This window comes from Panthera uncia, chromosome B1, assembly GCF_023721935.1.
Source record: "Panthera uncia isolate 11264 chromosome B1, Puncia_PCG_1.0, whole genome shotgun sequence".
Taxonomy (NCBI): Eukaryota; Metazoa; Chordata; class Mammalia; order Carnivora; family Felidae; genus Panthera; species Panthera uncia.
This window is the reverse complement of record NC_064811.1, coordinates 100,887,200-100,908,607: the sequence shown is the minus strand read 5'-3', so window position 1 is coordinate 100,908,607 and position 21,408 is coordinate 100,887,200. Positions and strand designations below refer to the sequence as shown.

Here is a 21,408-nt window from a genome sequence, read left to right as displayed (position 1 = left end):
GCATGGAGCATGCTTGGGATTCTCTCTCTCCCTCCCTCTGTCTCTTAAATAAACTTAAAAAAAAAAAAGAATAATGGCATGCCTGGGTTGCTCAGCTTGTTGAGCCTCTGACTCTTGATTTCAGTTCAGGTCAGGATCTCACAGTTTGTGGGATTGAGCCCCAAGTCAGGCTCTGTGCTGACACCATGGAGCATGTTTGGGATTCTCTCTCTGCCCCTCCCCTGCTCTCACGTGTGTGCCTTGCTGTCTAAATAAATATATATATAGAACAATATCTAAATTTAAGCCTCTGCTGTGCCTCTTCCTGATTGCATCCTCCTTGAGCTAATCTTTATAAGGATTTCATTTTTGCAAGAATTATAAAAATAAGCTATCAAAAGAAGAAAAGACCCCAAAACTACAGAGTGAAACCAATTATTGTGACTTTATTACAATAGTTACAAACAATATTTTAGTGGTATTCAATCATATCACAATTACTCAAACTATATACAAATAGGTATTTATACAAGGCTACCTTTTAAAAAAAGAGAAAACAATTAATGACCAAAAAAAATCACATTATCAGCAAGATTTTTCCTAAAAGTTATGGCCAACATCAAAGGAAATTCACAGTTACTCTGAAAATATTTTAAAGATGGAGGAATCATATTGCACATAATACAATTATAAACCCTACCAAGCAGATTTATATATTTTAATCTAGTTTTTCACAAAATTTACATTACCATGCAATACTTCACTGTATACAGAATGGTGGAACTAGAATAAACAGATTAACTTACAAACTCTCAATGTAATGACCACAAAATTAGAATTATTTTAAGTTATATTGGAAATAAGTGTACTATACAAAAAGAAAAAACACTCCAGTGTAATAAAACTTAACGGACACAATCACAGTTTGTTCACAGATGAGTTACTTTTTTAGTGTTCTTCTTTGTCTTTTCCTTTCTTTTCCTTTTCATCCTGTAGTGCAGTACCAAGTTTTTTGATAAGAACTGAGAGAACCTTATCAAGTGGGTCCATGACTCCTCTTTGAAGCCATTTAGGAATTGTAGTCCTGGCATGATGGAAGCCCAATTTTTGAAGAATATAATCAACACCTACTGGATCAATCTTTCTTCCAGTCCAAGAAATTAATCTGTAAGTATAAATAATAGTTATTTGGGAGTACAGTGCCCTAACACAGTCCTGAAGGTAAATTCAAGAACATCACTACACCTCCATAATATGCTTAGGAAAAAATATTCTCAGTAGGTGCATTTGAGTAATCCAAGCTACAATTCCTGGGTTCACTATAATAGCATTCAAAAAATGTGATTATAAGCATCCTTGACAGCAGTGGACTAAATGCATCTCATTTTGATTTAGGCTTAAGTTACAGGGTCATCTTAATATTTAAAGAACATCTGGTTCATTCTAAAAGACGTTAACTTGATGGGAGGAATCCTTTTACAAGGTTTACAGATATAAAATTTATGACCCTGTACACTTAAAATACCTTACATGTTTTGTCAGTTTTATCTCAATAAAACTGAGAGTACAACATATGTGGCATAATGGTGGGGGGAAAAAGGCTAAAATGTATTGTTTGCTATGGGCTAAACGTGTCTGAAGGACACAGTTTTTTCCCTATTCCTGGCATTTCCTTCCTTAGAGAGGAATAGCCATTTGTGAAACACTACTGACCTTTCTCTGCTCCCTTATTGATGATTTATCTGTTTGACAAGTTAACAGAGGAACCATATAGTGTAGTTTAGTGCCCTCTTCCCTACCTTAAGAGCCACTCATTTTGATCTGTCCCTTCATGCAATAGGTTTCTCAAGGACAGACTCCTAAATAGGTTAACCCAAGACTGTTCATGGCTGCCTGTAGCTAGGTGAGTTCACAGAGCTGTCAACTGCACAATTCTGGTGTACACCCGCCTCCACCCTGAGTTCTCCATCATGAAGGCCCTGTAGGTAAGCCCAAACTTGGACTTTGTAGTAGAAAGCCATTGTTTCCAGACATAGAAATCACATTCTCTGTTATGAGCCTTATCAGTATTAAAACTGCCATTTTGATTTGCAGCTGCCTCTCTCCCACTGTCTTAATTGCTTCTGAACTTGGGAAGGGAAAAAGAGGGTATTAAGCATTGATCTGCTAAAACTCTAATAGTTATAAGCATTTTGCATTAACTCATTTAACCATTGTAACAACCCTACAAGGTAGGTAATACTGTTTACCAATTGTTCATATGAAGCAACTGAGGCAGAACTAGGTTAGATCCTCTGGCCAAGATAATTTAGTTACTATGCTATCTGTAAACCTGGACTTAGAGCCAGAGCTCTTCAACATGCTCTCCACCACTTTTTAACTTTTTAAGTTCAAATTAAAAGGTATTTAATTTCATCACAGATTTACAAATACAAAACAAATTTTCTAAGTAGTTTTCTGCATTAGAACCTCTGCAATATTTAATTCTGTTCCTGAGCACTGACACTGTTAATACTTTTCATGAGTATATGTACTATTAATTCATACCAAATTTTATTGAATACAAATTAACACAAAGTCACTACTTTCTGTTTTTACAAGAGTCTACTGTATAATGGATATTTTGTTAGTTTGGAATTATTTTGTGGCATAAATATGTCTGAATAACCTTATCTAAATGAAATCTGTATCATTATGCAGAAATATGCTAGAATTTTCTTATGATGACCTTTTTTTGATACCATTATTCCATGATTCAGACAGTTACAATTTTATTAGCAAAGCAGATAAAAGGAAAGGGAAAAATGATAGGAAGGTCATAAGTGGTAATCATAAACAAGGACACACAGTGCAAGTATCACTAGTTAATAGCAGCCATTATAAATGTAATTAAAACTAGAAAATACTACTGACATTTTAATATTGAAAGTAAGTTGATGTAATTGGCATCATGATTGTATTAGAATATGACTCGGCAAATGAACCTGAATCTGACAGCATTAAAGTCAACATTTCAGGGATGGTTCTGAATTGCTTAGCATGCAGACAAACTATGACATTGCAGGTTCTATTACATTGTCATGACATATGTGAGAAATTGTAATAATTCCTTAATGTGTGGCTGCTACTGTATCTACCCAAACTCAGTAACAAAAAAGTTAACTGTAGGTACCTCAAACACCTGAAATTAATATCCTGGTAAAAACATAGCAGCAATGGTGGAAGTAGAGTTACTCTCATATTTTAGTGATTAACTGGAAGAATGTTACACAGTGGAGGATGCTGAGCTATTTGCAGTGTTTGTGCTTCTTTTGCCCTGACTAGAAGAACTTAAAAAAGCAGAAAGGAGCAGAAAGCATAGCCAGAAGTTAGAGATGTTGTAAGTAGCTAACTTCTAAAAAGTTTTTGGTAAATCATATTTAACTTACTACATCATTTATAACCTTTTCTCATAATAATCCTGTAGGATATAGGTAAATATATATACCTTCTACTTACCTAAGAGTGGGTTCTAGATGCCATGTGTTGCACATAAAATCTCTCCAGTCCACAGTAGTATAAGTGATGCTGTCTTCTCTGTCTTTGTCAGAGGAATTGTCATCATGTATAATAATTGGACTTTTTTGTCCTGGTCGAGTAGATAAAATCCGAGGTGGAAAAATGGCTATGATGAAAATCATAGATTAATATTGCAAGTATATAATAAATTTATCTTAAATCACCATATGAATAGTATAATTAGTTCCATTTATCATTTTACTTATGAACTGGCCAAAGCCTCATTTAATGATATTTCTGAAAAACTAGTATTTAAAAATAAGCCATAAACAAGTGCCAGTTATTGGTATTTCTTAAAGAAAGACAGTATTAAAGTTATCATGTCATATTTTTGAGGAATAGCATATATTTTATATATATTTCTGTGGTTAACACTAATAGTAAAGAATGACAAGATTTGACAACAGGCATGGGGCACTAAAATTGACAGTTAAAAGTTTCCTAAAGAATGACTATAGGTGGACATTTTAAATAGCTTTAAATGAGTGAACTGTATTATATGTGAATTGTGTCTCAATAAAGTGTATCACTCAGTAGTTTTAGGATGTAAATGTCTATATATATTTGAACACTGGTTCTAAGCTTTTTACATAAGCAGCCTTTCATTCTTATAAGTGAATACTCAAATGTTTTATGAAAGAAGTTCTTTTTAAATTGGTGATCATAATATATATAAAATCAAAATCAAATCTGAAATATAGTCTTCATGTAATGTACTTTTAATAAATTTGTGTAGCCTGTTTTTAACTTTATTGTAGATTAGCAGCAGGATAACACATGGACTGGGAATGAGCTTAGGAATAAAACTGTACTTATTGTCACACTATCACACCACATAAGAATATAGGCAGTTACTGCCTGCTCAGTTGCTCTGCTTTTATTATTGGTAATGGTTATGGTGCTATAATTGATCTGATGTTCTAGAAATATGTTGATTTGGTCTAGTCTTACATGCTGTTAATAATATTCTCTGGCATGTTTATACTTATTTTGGTCAAAACTAATTTCTTTTAGTTTTTAATAACAAAATATAACCATTAAACTATTTTTATTTATAACTGAAATCCACATAGATAATAACACTTGGTTACTGTAAGTCTGATAATCAAATTCCCATTTCCTCTTTCCCATGAAATGATATTAAACAAGTTTGTGTTTTTACTCTTAATTGAAAAATAATTTACATATATATTAGGCTCGGGTATACAACATAGTGATTCAGCAATTATATACATTTTGAAATGCTCACCACAAGCAGTGTATTAAAATTTTATTGATTATATTCCCTATGCTTTACTTTTCATACCCATGACTTATTTTATAACTGGAAGTGTGTAGCTCTTAATCCTCTTCATCTGTTCCCCCTATCTTCCCGTTCCTCTCCCCTTTGGGAGCCACCAGTTTGTTCTCAGTGAGTCTGTTTCTCTTTTGTGTGTGTGTGTGTGCACAACAGTTTGTATTTAAAGATTTTTAAAAATAATATGCACAGTTCATAGCAGACCAAGACAAACACAGTATTTCGTGAAGTGACAAAGGTTTCACATAACTGTGAGAAAGAAATCTGGCAGGCTTTTATATACAGGTATACTAGAAAAGAATTCTGAACTTCACAGATTTACTTGGAATATTTTTTTTTCCACATTAAGTTCAAATATTAAGGCAGAGAGAAAAACAGGAGGATTACAATAGTGCCTGTTATATGTTGGTGCTATAAGTGAAGACTGGATCTACTTATATAAAGTATTTCCTATTAAATGATTTCAGTCATTTAAGTTTCAACTCCTGTCTCATAGATTTCTTTCAGTCATCATTACTGATTTTACTCTCACTGAATTGTTGACACATCTAGATTTAATAGTAATGGAACAACAATTCAATCTGTGCTATGCTGCTTTTGCATTTTTTTTTAATAATCTGTTTTGTTCACTCAAACATTTATCATGAGGCTATTTTGAAATACTGCTAGAAAAATTTTATATTTATTCATGAAGAAAATGAAGTATTACTGGGTGATCTAAACAAATAGCATGTATTCTAAGCAATTAAAAAAAAAAATCACATCCTGGGGCACCTGGGTGGCTCAGTCGGTTAAGCATCCCACTTTGGTTTAGTCATGATCTCATGGTTCATGAGTTTGAGCCTCACATCGGACTCTGTGCTCACAGCTTGGAGCCTGGAGCCTGCTTCAGATTTGTGTCTCCCTCTCCCCTGCTCACGCTCTGTCTTGCTCTCTCAAAAATAAACAAACATTAAAAAAAAATTCTTTTTAAGAAAATCATGTCTATTGTTTTACCACTATATATTCATAGGTTTGTGCAATAAATACTATATATTTGGAAGGCATTCCATATCATTACATTTCAGACTACCTCATTCTTTTCAACAGCTACAGAGGATGGAATGGATTCTATTATATCCATTCTATATGGATATTAGGGTCACCACATGTTCCTTTAAAGTTAAAAAAAAATTTTTTTTAATGTTTATTTTTCAGAGAGAGAGAGAGAGAGAGAGCAAGAGAGAGAGAGGCTCCAGGCTCTGAGCTATCAGCACAGAGCCCAACGCAGGACTCGAAATCATGAATTGTGAGATACTGACCTGAGCCGAAGTTGGATGCCTAACCGATTGAGCCATCCAGGCGCCCTGCCATTTGTTTCTTAATGGACAAACATGTAAGTTTCCAGTGAGTAAACCAATATTAGCTAGCTCATAAAAACAAAACCCCACCAATGAGGTCTAAATAATTTATTTCTAAAAAGATAATGTTCTCTGAATTCTAAACAGACTTATCTACTTAATTGAGTTTTCCCAATTATGTTTATAACTCATGCTACTTTATTATGTAGTTGTTTCTTTAGCCATTTCACTTTGACTAGCAGTGTTTCCTCAAAGAAATGTTCTTTCTCTTCTTTCTTTCTTTGATTCTCCTACAAGGCCTGATAATGTACATAGCTTATATGGAAACATTTGGTAAAGTAATAAAACACCATTCAGTGTGAGGTATATTTTTACTGAGTGTCATGTACATAGTAGATAGTCTGTCACACAGTTTTACCAATATATTTCATTGATACATACAACTCATAAAGGACGGAGACACATTCCAGTCATTTTATCATTAGACCATAAAAATCCATATAAATGGCACTGACAACTGCCTTTCCTGAAGCTTGAAAGAAAGAAAAAAGAATATGCTACCCACCTTTTTCTTTTTCTTTAAGGTAAGCTGACACTAAATCATGAAGGAACATGATGAGCTCAGCATCCATAGTCACACAAATGTGATCAGTGAACTCTGTCACCACACTGCATTCTACCTTCGGCTTCAGGTTGGCATCTGCAATGGCAAAGTTCTATAGTAAAAGACTTAACGAAAGAAGTCCCTTTCTCTTAATAAGGGATTTTACATGGGTTCATATAAATGAATCCATTTAAATGCAACTACAGAGAAATGAGTAGTTTCTGTATGTGACTTACAAATGATGATAATTTACTAAGCACTTTCCAAATATGTACCATTTATTCCTCATAAAAACCCTATGAATGAGGTCCTGTTATTACTCCCCATTTTCCCAAAGAGAAAGAGGTACAAATGGATTAAATCATTTTCCAGAAGTCATATAGCTGATAAGAAAATTTGACTAAGCAAATCAATTTCATTACACTATATTATTACACAACCTGTGTGAACACAGTAATCTGAAGTTCCTTTAGAATTTTCTTAGTAACTTTAGAAACTATTTTTCTACATACCCTGTAATGAAGGTTCTTGTGGCTCTTGAACATGAATGGATTTAAATTCAAGCTGCATCCTTGGTAAAGCAAAGATAGTCTCTGTTTCATGATTGTAGCTAGAACCTCCTCTGAATCCACTCAACAAACTAGAATTCTTCACTGTAGTACTATTCTCAGTATTATTAGCATCAACATTACGAAGCAAGTTTAGCTCTACGTGGATAATAATAAAGACAAAAGGAATCAAATTAAACCAGTAGACATTGATAAGCATATAATTTTCACAGAATTTTTATCATTTTAGAAACTGGAAAATAATGATTCACATTTTTAAAAATAGAGCCATATAAAGCTTTGGTCTATTTAAATATATTTATCTATTTAAATATACTTATTATCTATTTGTTTATATTTACAAATATAGTAATATGTTTATATATGTACAGTTTTATTTACATATGTATATATATACACATACACATATATAGTGTGTGTGTATATATATATATATATATATATATATATAGTGATTCTATCACTGTTCTCATGACTAAAGCTTTATAACATGACTTTGGATAAGTCTAATATATTTTGTTTTTATTTCTCAAACATTAAAATGAATATTATTTTTAACTAAATTCATGTTTAAATTTAAGAGTTTAATTAAGCTCAGAATTCTCCATAGATTGAATACCTTACTCTTTTTTTTAAGAGTACATTATTTATTTAAATTCAAGTTAGTTAACATACAGTGTAGTACCGGTTTCAGGAGTAGAACCCAGTGATTCATCACTTACATAAAACACCCAGTGTGCATCGCAACAAGCGCCCTCCTTAATGCCCATCACCCACCCACCTCCCCTTCAGCAACACTCAGTATGTTCTCTGTATTTAAGAATCTCTTATGGTTTGCCCCCCACTCTCTGTTTTTAATCTTATTCTTCCTTCCCTTTCCCTATGTTCTTCTGTTTTGTTTCTTAAATTCCACATATGAGTTTCATTCATATTGTGAATACTTTACTCTTAAGAGAATTTGCAATTAAATATGTTCCTGACTTTGAAATCAGGTAGAAGTTCTGATTTTCTCCAACATATGTGCTATGGTTTTCTTATAAAAGTTAATAATTTTTTAGGTATATAGGTAGCAGTGAAGTTTGCTAATAGCCCCAACATGGTATACGAGCCAAAAAGAACTCCCTCCTCCAAAAATTCTATTGGAAGATAGAATAGTCCATACAGAATAGTCAATACATACATAATCTTCTAATTTACTTCCTTATCCTTTTCTTCTCAGATTATTTTCAACAGTCTCTAACCCCTGGGATGACCTATTCCATAGTAACTTTTTCAATGGGACTTAAGTCATCTTTACAGTTTTGAAAGATGGTTATTTCTGTACAACATTCAAGTCTTCACGGGTCTGAATCTAGTCACCTTTCCAGGACAGATGACATGATTGGTAAAAGCCAGTACTATAAACTTGAACACAAAAACAACCACAAAATAAGAATTTTCCTGACCACATTATCACAAGATTGGTGATTCTAATCAAATGGAAAAATTCACCAAAAGTGCTCTTTTTAAACTTATTTCATAGGAATATTATTATTTAGCTTCATTTTATACCAACCATCCCAAACCTTAAGTTTGTGGCATTGTATTACTTAGTTGTGTAATAACTTTACCAAACCTCTGATATTTAGCATCACTACAAAAATATTTTAACTATAATAAACTTCATTTATTTAAACCAACTTTATTTTTGAATGTTTTCTTACATCTAAAATAGTGTCTAGTTTTTGAGATGTTGCACAGCCAGGGTGGTGAATCATGTACAACATTAGTACTTATGTCATCAGGAATAAAATGAAACTGATTTAAAATAAATGAAAATTCTCCCTCTAATTAAATTCTAAACACAGGTAACAGGGCTCCAAATAGAGAAAACAAATCTCTTTAAAGAAATAAACTTTTAACCTTCATTTCTTGTGGCTGTAACATAATTGAACCATTCTTTCACACTTGCTACTCCATGGGGTGGATTCTCATGGCGACGCCTTGTTATCTTAGTTATTGTTGCCATAGGACTTTCCAAAGCACCACATGGTTTGGTAACCATGGTGTTATGGCCCAGATGAAAATCTAGCGTTTGTACAATATATGTAGAATGATCACTAGACCCTAGAAGAAAAAAAAGGTTTCTTAATGTTAACAAGCTATATTTAGATGCAAGAAAATAGTTGTGGCTTTAGAGCAATAGACTTAGCTAACTCATACATAAGTAAGAAAGAGTGTAAAACTGAAGAGTAAGTGAGAAAAAAAAATCACAAATAGGTTTTCTTTCTTTTAGTTATAACTTGATTTGTCCCCAGTAAGATGATGAGCATCAACCATTTTTTCTTTATTATTAAGAAACCACAGATTAGGAAATTAAAGCTAAAAGGAAGGAGGTTTATCACTGTAAATAGAGGTAAAAGCATAGCCTTACCCATAAAAGTTTTATAATAGTTTTGACTGACAGTTTCCTTAAACTACCACCATGTGTCTTTTATCATGTTTTTATAAGAAAAATTTACAATAACTTATTATGACTGTGGCCAGACACAGTGCAGAAACTTTAATTGCTTAAGAAACAGAATAAGATGGCAAGTTCAGAAGTAAGTGCTTAAGCATGTCCCAGACTATATTGACACATTGGCAATGAACTCCTTGACATGTCAAGTACATGAGAACAAACAGGGTTGGACTTCAGTAATATAAGAAAAACATACAAAAGATACAAGAAAGCAAAATTATTCTGTCGTTTATATTCATATCAGAAAGGTAAAAGTTAATCATAAGAAAAGGTAAAAGTTACAAATGTGTCCATTTACCATCTTCCCAGATTTTCTGAGCTTCAGTCCAAAAAGCAATATTTGGTTCTTCTAAGTGAAAAAGGGCCCAGGATTTTGAACGGAAATTTGGACCATGAAAACAAGCTAGTGTCATATGATTTCCATGTAAGCTCATTGATCCTCCAAACTGCATTCCATTTTCTGGTAATGGAATCTGAAATAAGGATATGTGGCATCCCGATACCACCTTCAATACTCCAGGCCAATGTCGATGATGAGCTGCATCAAGCACTGCAAGAAAACCAAAAACCACTTATCCTCAAGTGCCTCTCAAACATCCTGAATGGCAGGTGGAAAGGCAGCAGGTGGCTATTTTCTACAGCTGAAGTGATGCAGGTAAGGGATGAAAACAATCCAACACCTGGCTAATATTAAGCAGAAGCTGATAAAAATATAGTCTGGGAAAAGATGCTCATAAGGAAGGATAGAATTAAGAAAAGTAGTAACTTGCTAATAATAATTACAACTAACATTTCTATAATGATTCATGATTTACAAAGTACTTGCATGAAATTTTATACAATTCTCACAATAATTCTGTAAATTAGGTATTTCATCTATATTCTTTTCAATGAAGAAGAGGGGTTTAGTGAACAAGTGACTAGAAGACCTAGAAATCAAATGCAGATCTCCTGATTTTTTAAAATTCTCTTATACACTTGCTACTCAAGTGGCCTCAGGACCAGCAGCATCAGCATCATGTGGCAGCTTATTAGAAACAGACTTTTTTTTTTTTTTATTTAAAAAAAAATTTTTTTTTTACTGTTTATTTATTTTTGAGACAGAGAGAGACAGAGCATGAACGGGGGGAGGGTCAGAGAGAGAGGGAGACACAGAATCTGAAACAGGCTCCAGGCTCTGAGCTGTCAGCACAGAGCCCGAACTCACGGACCGCGAGATCATGACCTGAGCCTAAGTTGGATGCTTAACCGACTGAACCACCCAGGCACCCCCTAGAAATGGAGACTCTTAAGTCCACCTTGTTCCTAATGTATCAGAATCTTCACTTTAATGAGATCTCCAGGTGTTTCAGATGCACATTAAAGTTTGAGAAGCACTAGTTATATTTCTGACTTATCCCAATAATGTCCTTTTTGATTGTTTTCCACAACTCTCATTCCAGATCCAACCAAGGATCATACATTGTATTTAGTTGGTATGTGTCTTTAGTTTCCTTTAAAACAATTCCCTATGCCTGGGTTGTTTTCCATGACAAGGACTTTTTTGAAGAATCCAGGCCAGGCATTTTGGGGAACATCTCTCTAATTTGTAATGTACCTGACACCAATTCTAGTTTAAAGGAAATACAGAAACGAGAGGAACAAGATAAATGAAACCACAAGGAAACAACTGAAAAAAAAAATCTAGAAGGATATTCTGTAGGAAAATTGGCCAAGTCTCTTCAACAAGTCAGGTCATAAAAAAAAGGACTATGCTGATTTAAAAGAGAGTAAAGGAACATAACCAGATTTAAATTGGGATCTTGAATTTTATATATATGTGTGTGTGTATGTGTATACATACATACATACATACACACACCGATATTACAACTGATTTGTCCAAACCAGTATACATATATAGCCCTCAGAAGGCTAGAGAAGATAATTAGCAAAATGAAAACTGGATATTGTTCATTAGAAAAGGTTACGAAACAGTATGAACAATATTTTGGTAAAAAGTACATGTGTATATAGGTTCATGGAAAATTATCTGAAAGCATATAAACTGTTCAGAGTGTTGATTTTTGGATGGAATGTGAGGTTTCTATTTTTTGCTTGTATTTATTTTCCAGGCTTTTCCAGTGCATATGTACTGCTTCTGTGATTATAAAAAATTATATTTTAAGTTTATTTTGAGAGAGAGAAAAAGTGCACATGCTTGAGTGGGGGATAGGGAGAGAGAGAATCCCAAGCAGGTTCCATGCTCTCAGTGCAGAGCCTTACATAGGGTTTAATTTCACAAACGGTAAGATCATGCTCTGAGCCAAAACCAAGAGTCAGATGCTCAACCAAGTGAGCCACCCAGGCGCCCCTAAAATATTATTTAAAATTATCCTGATTCTGACTACTTTTCACCACTTTTACCTCTCTCTAGTTAAAGCCACCATCATTTGTTGCCTGAACTCTTCCAATGGTCTCCTTACTATGTGTCCAATAATGGTAATGGTAATTACTGCGATGGTCCCTACTTCCACTCTTAACCACCTATAGTCTATTCTCTACACAGCAGCCAGAATGATTCTCTAAAAAGGAGTATTTTAAGGGGTGCTCTAAAAAGGAGTATTTTAAGGGGTTAGTTGAGCATCCAACTCTTTCTTGGTTTCGCCTTAGGTCATGATCTCACAGTTTGTGAGATCGAGCCCCTTATCCACAGCCCAGAGCCTACCTGGGAATCTCATTTTCTCACTCTTTCAAATAAATAAAATATCCTTTTAAAAAAAGTTTAAGAAAAAGTAAATCAAATATCAAATCTGTCAGAACTTTCCAATGGAGCTATCCATCATATTAAAAATCTTATGAATGTGGCCATTCATGTCCAACATTCTCCTGCTTGCTCACTTTGTTCCAACAAAGTAGCCACCTTAATCATCCTCAAATAAGCCAACTTTCTTCTGTAGGAGCTTTGCACTCTTCAGTAGGCCCCTATGCGTACAACTCTCTTTCCCAGAAGAGATCTTTCTAGTCTAGATCTTTCACTTCAGAAAAGGCTTCTCTGAACCCCCTTTCTACACTAGCTAGCCTCACACACTAGAATTCTTTATCTCTTTTCCCTGCTTTTTCAGCATGTCTTTCTACCTGAAATTACCAAGTTAGTAAATTAACTATGGTCTATCTCTCCCATTAGAACAAAGTTTTATGTGGGTAGGAACTTTGTCTACTAGTAGATCTCCTATGCCTAAAACCGTGCTTAAGAACATAGCTGATTTGCTGATTGAATTACTGAGTGAATATCTGCCTAATATGACACATCTAATAAATCCAAACTTAGACATTCTGATTACACAGCCCAAGCTCTAAACCAGAACATAGTATTGTCATAGTTAGTATTCAGGAGCATGGAGTGGGTATGGTTATGGGTGAGTTTGGCAGGGGGGAGGAGATAATAAATGATGACTTCCCAAATGATGGACTTTAATTCCATTGATGGGCAGGAAATCAGGTACTTTGCTGAGTGAATAGAATAAAAAGCATATGAACCACTTTGTAAGTATGATATATAGGTAGTATATATATTAAATTAAAATTGTAACACAACTTTTAGTGAAAGATAAAGCATATATAAAGGCTTAGTTCTAATTCTTACATTGTTCTTGTGAACTTTTCTCTAAGTTATTTGTCATTGTCTTAGGTGGAAGATATGGAACAGGTCCCCAGGTAGACAGAGCTCGTTTGCTGGTGTCAAACTGTTGTGTGAAAAATTCCTGGAGCTTCATTCCTATTTTTATCAGGTCCGGTGTAGTTGATCTTGATATCATTACTTGGAAAATATCCCACTTCAGATCTCCATGGACAAATATTTCACTAAAGCATAAAACAGAGTATCATATATCTTATACAAAACAGCTAAAAAAACAACAAACAAAACAAAAACCAAATTCCCTTCTTCACCCACCCAGCTTTTTCATTCATATTGTTGCATAATAGAAAATCATTTTACAAGAAAAGTGAATTGTTTGTGTTTTCTAACTGGATGAGAGAAAACATGTTAGGAGCAGTCCTATAAAGTGTTCAAAAAGTAACATTTTACTAAATACCTCTTATCAGTCATGCTTGAATCCAGTGTATTATACAGATTTACTTTCCATTCATCCTGAAGCTTGAGATCAGCATTACTGAAGATACCCATGAGGATACTTGAGCCCATGTAATCAACACGAGCTTCTGTAGAACCCATAGTAATCTGAATTTTGTGACTGGGTTGCTGATTTGGATGTTCAGAAATATGAGCTAAAATAGAAACAATAATTACTTTTCACAGAAATGCCTACTGGGAAATACCAAAATCAATTTTAAAAAACTTGTTTTCAGTTGTAAAATTTCAACATACCAACCATCTCCAAAGCATTGACATCTATGGTCCCTCCCACTACTCCTCCTTTAGAATCTAACTGTGATCTTCCCAGACCAACAGACATGCTTATCTCTCGATCTCGATTACTTCCTACTGACAGACGGCCCTGACTCTTCAAACCACTAGTTGTCCACCTGAAAAAAAGAAAAAGGGTTATTAAGCTTTCAGTGTCATGAATTAAAACAGGAGTTAGAGGATTTTAAAAAGTTTGACAAAACAATACATTTCTTATAAAAATTGTGGTAAATGTTTGAATATTAATATTGATGATAAAGCTTTTTTACCTAGCAAATTACACTATAATTTTCTCTTTTTAGAATACATATTCCATGTTGTTTTAGATTACGTATCTTTGATAAGGCCACTTTCAGGATAAAGCAATTTACATCTTTTTTCTACTGTCTTTACTGTCTCAAACATTTCAGTATTAAAAAGGTTTTAAATTGCTTTACTACAACATAAGAAAAATTACAACTAATGATTAATTTTCCTTTTATCTGAATAGCTTACGTTGTATTTCCCATTACATTACTCATATTCATTTGAACATTTAATTGCTTCAAGTTGATGGCAAACACGACCAATGTTTCCCATGGGGTCCCTTGTTGGCTTGCTGCTTTGTTTGATTTGTTAAAAGGAGTTGATGTTTTTGAAAGTGAATCTAAAAATAGAAAAATCAAAAGCATATTCATTCACATAGATGCATGGACAATTAAAAATTATCACTCTTATCACTATAATCCCCAAAATAAAAATATGGTATTCTGAATTAAAACCTAACATTTAATATCTGTCACATTGCCTCTAAAATACTAGCTACCATTTACTGAATGAGTGTTCAGTAAGAGCTGATAGTCTTACTTCTTGAAAGCTCATAAAGTTCCGTATGATCTCCATTTTCTATGAGGAAATTCTGATGTGCGTGGGATACAGCAGCACAGATCATCACCCTCAGATTTGCTTAACAAAGGAGAAAATCAGAAGGTGCTGCTGCCAAATAGAGGACCTGAAGGCAGGGACTATTCTGAAATGCAGACACCTGCTGAGGCACCTGTCTTCTGGGTTCCTGTGGGCTCAGTGTGTATCTTGAATCCTTCATTTACTCATCATACTCTAAGCTTGTGACATGAACTACATCACTTTTATATGTTAAGACATAAACAGTGCTGAACATATAAAAGAGTTCAAGAAACAGTGGCTGAATAAAAAGAATGACTGAATGAATAAATACCAAAGATTAACATTTTCAATATCAGACATCTTTAACAACACTGTAGGTTGGTATTACTTTTTTTTTTTTTTTTTAGTTTACTTATTTATTTAGAGAGAGAGTGTGCACATCCAAGTAGAGGAGGGGCAGAGAGAGAGGAAGAGTGAGAGTCTTAAGCAGGATCTGCGCTGTCAGTGCAGGGATCGAATTCACAAACTGCAAGATCAAGACTTGAGCCAAAGTTGGATGCTTAACAGACTGAGCCACCCAGGTGCCCCAGTTGGTTTTACTTCTAAGAATAAGGGTACAATGTGGAGCAAACTAACAATATGCTCATTCCTCTCTCAAAACTACTAGCCATCCACCTACCTCTTCTGCTGGCAAATACTTTGAAGTGTTTGTTGTTTTGTTTGGGTATTCCACCCCCCGCCCCCCAACCACAATCATCTTCCATAAAAGTCTGCAAGAGTGTATTTTTCTACAGTTGAGGCAAAAATCTGAGAGTAATGAATTAAGATTTTTATATTGGGGGCATTGGGTGGGGATACTGATAACAAAGAGAGCAGTGTTACCTCTTCGGGGAACTGAAGAATCAGACACGCTCCTTGATCTTATGGAAGCTGGGGACTTTAGGCTCTGTGCTGCTGTCCCTGGTGACATGGTGCTGTTTGTCATATGTTCATTGAATACGTTAGGTGACTGAGGCATGTGGGTGAAGGAGGCTGACTGACTAGGCTGCTCCCAAGTCCTGCAGTAAGCTTTTCTTGATGATTCTGGGGAAAGATGTTGGCTTACCCCTTCAATGGAATCAGGTGTCCCTGGGCCAGATGCTATTAGAAAAGTGGAAAACAGATATAGAATTAACCAGGGTAGAGTCTCCATCTTATAAAATAATAAATTTCACCACTCCACCATTTATAATTATATATGCCTTCTAGTTCTTTATTTGGTAACTGTACAGTAATTTATGGTTTGCAAAATACCTTCCAGCAAGTTATTATTTAATTCTTACAGAAACTCATGAAAAGGGCAAGACAGGTCCATTTTATAGATGAGGGAATAGACTCAGACCTGGATTTCTAATATTTTCTACTGTATCATGCCAACTCTACCTTTCACTTACACACTATACTAGTACAACAATATGTAAGTCCTAGAGAAAAAATGCAGGCAATATGGTAACATGTCCCCAACATTTTGTTTTTCATGCTTAACTAACCAGATTAACTTGGATGGTTAAATGTATTTCTGCATTTCTAGATTTTACAAAGATTACAGAATAATTGCAGAATATAAGTCAGCTGAATGTAATCTCTGAAAGGGCAAGCTTTTTGTGATCTCCAGTACTAATGTATCCCCAATGGTTAGTTAGCACATTAGAGGCGCTCAATAGACATTTATTCAGTGGGTGAATGAATTGCATGGTGCAACTTAACAAGTTGTTGTACAACTTAACAAAACCTGGGTTATCAATCCGAGGTTCTTGTTATTATTGTAATCATAATTAAAAGCAACCTAAGTATAATTACAGTTACATAACAAGCTTACTTGGCAAATTTATAGTTTGGTCTCCAAGGAATAAGCGTCTTGCAATACTTCTCCTATACCAGGCTCTTGGAAATGCCAGAATTTCACTGAGTCGACGCATATCATATTTAAAGGAGGCAGATCCTATATCGCAGACAGCTGATGAAGAAATAAATAAAATCTGTTAGAACAGATTTCCAAAACTTTAAAAGTCTTTTCACATGGTAAGCATAACATGACATGTTACACAACTAATTAATGAAATATCAAAATAAGCTACATGGTATGATTAGTAAGTGATATTTGTTCTTGCACAAATGATTAAAATAGCACATTCTTACATTATTCCATTTCCTTTTTTGAAGTGAGGGCAAATTGAAATTCTTTTATCACTTTATCATGAAATTCTGAGAGGTTCTAAAGATCAGACTTATTGACAGCTTTCAACTTTAACAAAGAGCTCTTCTCAAATATGGAAATTGAATAATCAGGATGGGCAGGGGATACAAATTTCCTCAAAATTAGTTGCAAACTAAACAGTGTGTGGCAAGAACTACTATTTTCCTTTTAGACTTGTCAGTCTGAAAGCATTCTTCTGATGGCCACCTCTTGGGGTTGTGCTCCGAGCATTCTGTTGCTCCTGCTTTGCGTGCTCTTCTGTTCCTCTGCATAGCTTCTGTAGGATTTACACACCAGTGTCTCCCAAATCTAATATTTCTGTCTCACCCCAAGTCCGTATCCACACAGCCAATCAGCCAGTTGTCTACCAGACTCTCCCACCTAAATGTCCTATTAGGCACTTCCTTACTTTCTAAGTTAATGATGGTCCACTGCCCCTTCTGTCACCTAAGCTAAAAGCTTGAGGCATCCCTGTCTTCTCTATCGCTCCTTACACAGTTTGTCCTCAAGCATGTAGATTCTCTTATAGTTCTCTTAAAATCATTCCCTCTTCTTTTTTTACTGTCACGGTTCAGAGCTTTATCCCCTATTGCTTGGTCTATTTCAACAGCCTTTGCAAGCATCTTTCCATTTTTCATGCTACTGTCAACTCTCTTTTTAAAACACCAATCTGAAGCATCTTCCCACTTTTTTTTTTTTTTAATGAAAACATGTTTATTTTATAATCCACATACAATTTTTTTGTGTGGTAAGAACACCTAAAATGAGATCTGTCTTCACAGATTTTTAAATGTATAATACAGTACTGTCATCTTTAAACACAATGCTGTCAACCTTTTTCTTAAAAACCTCTAATGGCTTCTCATTGCCCAAAGGATCAGAACCTTGTTCTTTTAGCCTGGTATCTGAGCCCCCTACAATCTAGTCCTGGTCTATTTTGCCAGCTTTACCTCTAGCCAATTCCTCTCTCCTCCTGGACATTCAACCATACAACCAGTTAAATGTACAGTTATGCCTGTGTTTTGCTTCGGTGAACCAAAGTATGATCCAAAAGCATACTTTCTGATGCTTTTGTACCATTACATAACACGTGACTATAGCCAAGAATTTTCCTACATAATTTTGAAAATCTGGCCCAAATATCATTTCTTTTGTGAAGCATTGTCTGATCTCTTAAATAAAACTATTTTTTCCTCCTTTTTATATAAACCTCCATTACAGCATTAATCCCATGACCGTGTCATTTATTTTTCTACTTATAAGACCTCGCCTATTCATGCACGTACCCTGAATTGTTGAGCAGAGTGCCTTGCACAAGTTCACTGTTAAATATAGGCTCAATGTATGTTTGTTGAATGAATATTGGGTTAAAGTATACTTACTATATTTCTGCAGTTAACTTTAAACGTTTTCATTAACGTAGTACTCCAAATTCTTCAAAATATTCCATATGCATTTAATTTTAAATACTCAAATCACAATATAAAGAAAACGTACAAGTGATTTGCCCATAGGTATATAGCTAGTGACAAAGCTAGCAATATACATGCATACAACTTAAGATCTTATGAAACCAAGTAAAAATTATTTACCCCTCATCCTTCATTACTGTTTTAAGGATTTACAATCAGAAAATTAATTTAAACTAATAAGTCAGAAATTTTACCAATTCATGTTAGAGAAGTGAAGAAAAGAAGTGATTTTCAGTGATAATTAGGCATATATTGGCCTTTGGGTGGTATTTCTATGCATTTATCTAGAAATCATATTCCTAACATTGATTACTTAGACTGAGATAGTACATTAGGCTGGACTGTTATTCCTCTCCTTTAAATCCTATATCACTAAAACCTTAATATTATTAAATATATTTAATATTTAAACATTGTAAAAAAAAAAAAGGAGGCCCTTACTTAATTCTGAAAAACAGTATTTTAATTAAAAAACTATAAAGTTAGGTACCAGATATATTGATTAGTGTAGTGTCCATTTTGCTTGCAGACTTGCTTACAGACTGACTTTCAAAAAATGAGGCACCTCCTGAACGCCTTATCCGAGACAAACTCACTTTTACAAATTCAAGGTTTATACTGAGTGAGTCTTTTCGACCAGTGACTGAAGTGGGTTCTTCATCCACATTCCCTTTAAAAAATAAAAAAACACAGCACACACAAATATACATGTACATATACATACGTACAACTATCTAGTTATATGAAATTATCTAATACACTGGAATATACCGTCAATTAAAATCATTTGAAGTGAGGTAAAAGTTTAAGAATGATCTAATGAGCATTCTTGACAGTTGTTTAATAGTTTCAAGCCCATGAACAATAGTGATGATTTTCACAACCCTTCTCCAATAAAAGCAAGACTTGACATGGAGAATATGTTTTTGTTATCTAAGTAAATCAAGAGAAATTCACTAATATAAATGTCTCTTACATTTTTAGTGATAAATCTTCATTTTAATTAAACAATTTTTTTAAATGTTTATTTATCTTAGAGAGAGACAGAGTGCGAGGAGAGGGGCAGACAGAGATGGAGACAGAATGAGCTGTCACAGCACAGCACAGAGCTTGATGCAGGGCTTGAACCCATCAACTGTGAGATTATGACCTGAGGAAGTTGGAAGCTTAACTGACTGAGTCATCCAGGCATGCCAAATCTGCACTTCAAAATGACAGTGAAATTTAAGTTGGTTAAATAATGACCAGGAGGAGGAGGAGGAGGAGAAAGGGGAGGAGGAGAAGGGTTTCAGTTTAAATTGACAAATGTGATGCACACACTTAAAAAATTTACTGTTTGTATAATACAATTTCTTATACGAATAATGATTTGGCAAAACATTTAAAAATTTAAATAACATAAATATCCTTTTAAATCAAAAGATTATTGTGCTGCATATAGCACTTATGAAATACTCAGAGTTTTAAAATTCTTGTATAATCATCTAAACTATTTATTTTATATTCTACTTATTATGTAGAGCCAGAATAGATAGCAACAAGAAAAATAAACTTTCTGATCTTGTTTTATATGCATTATTAAAGGTGTTATGATTTCTGAAAAGATCCAAGCTTGAAAAGGTGCTATAGGTGCAGCTGGGTAGCTCAGTCTGTTGAGCGTCTGACTTCGGCTCAGGTCATGATCTTGTGGTTTGTGGGTTCGAGCCCTGTGTCAGGCTCTGTGCTGGCAGCTCAGAGCCTAGAGCCTGCTTCAGATTCTGTGTCTCCCTCTCTCTCTGCTCCTCCCCCACTCACTGTCTGTCACTCTCTCAAAAATAAATAAACATTAAAAAAAAAAGTTGCTTTAAATTAAAAAAGATGCAAACACTCTAAGTATACCTAGTCCTCCTGATCCAGGAGTCAGCCCAGAAACAGCAGTTTTTTGTTTCCCTGCTCCATATGGATGAAATACATAAAGGGAAAAATCAGACATGCATGCAGTGAAGCTCAAACCAGATGAACTACTGCTGGAACTGGTTAGATCTGACTGACTACTACTGTGTCGACTTCTGCCAAGAGGGCTGCCTAGTCCTGATGAACCTGTAGTGAACACAAGAAATGCAAAAATTACAAGCCACAGAAAAATTTAAAAGCCTGTCACTTAATACAGTCTTATGAACCAAACAAGACTTGAAATTAAAATGGAAATACTCAAACATTATTAACTGATCAATATATTTAAATCCTTGAAATGAAAATAAAGACTTAGATGTACTTTGCAATTAATTTATTCTATAAACCAGGGTTGAATAGTCTGTTCATCTTTGAAACATTTATACATATGTTTTGATCAACTCCATGGTTTCCTGTTACTTTTCTCCTTTGTTCCACTGGAAGCAGGCAGTGGAAGAGGTACAAAACAGTTGAGGCTAAACAAAGGGGGAGGAGAACTGTAAAAAGTCCAAATCATATAACTAGAGTCCACATTTCAGTGTCAAGCAGTGGAAATAGAGTAAGGTACACAAATGCAGAAAGTTAAAGGTCTCTTTTCCCTGAGAAAGCCTCACTGGCAACACTTACC

At 34.5% G+C, this 21,408-nt stretch overlaps 1 protein-coding gene across 4 annotated transcripts in view; it reads right to left on the bottom strand.

Moving 5' to 3' along the window:
- Positions 1 to 405: 405 nt before the first annotated feature.
- Positions 406 to 21,408, bottom strand: part of BLTP1 (bridge-like lipid transfer protein family member 1) — a 223,467-nt gene continuing 202,464 nt past the window's right edge. For all 4 annotated transcript variants that reach the window (XM_049631120.1, XM_049631121.1, XM_049631122.1 and 1 more), the window contains 14 exons: positions 20,727 to 20,927; positions 19,339 to 19,518; positions 16,999 to 17,136; positions 16,023 to 16,280; positions 14,751 to 14,901; positions 14,217 to 14,374; positions 13,924 to 14,116; positions 13,473 to 13,690; positions 10,146 to 10,397; positions 9,250 to 9,453; positions 7,291 to 7,485; positions 6,740 to 6,874; positions 3,478 to 3,643; positions 406 to 1,144 (listed from right to left, as the gene is read on the bottom strand). In XM_049631120.1, coding sequence (XP_049487077.1) covers positions 928 to 1,144; positions 3,478 to 3,643; positions 6,740 to 6,874; positions 7,291 to 7,485; positions 9,250 to 9,453; positions 10,146 to 10,397; positions 13,473 to 13,690; positions 13,924 to 14,116; positions 14,217 to 14,374; positions 14,751 to 14,901; positions 16,023 to 16,280; positions 16,999 to 17,136; positions 19,339 to 19,518; positions 20,727 to 20,927 — 2,666 coding nt within the window. In that variant the 3' untranslated portion in view covers positions 406 to 927. The remainder of the gene's footprint in view (positions 1,145 to 3,477; positions 3,644 to 6,739; positions 6,875 to 7,290; positions 7,486 to 9,249; positions 9,454 to 10,145; positions 10,398 to 13,472; positions 13,691 to 13,923; positions 14,117 to 14,216; positions 14,375 to 14,750; positions 14,902 to 16,022; positions 16,281 to 16,998; positions 17,137 to 19,338; positions 19,519 to 20,726; positions 20,928 to 21,408) is intronic.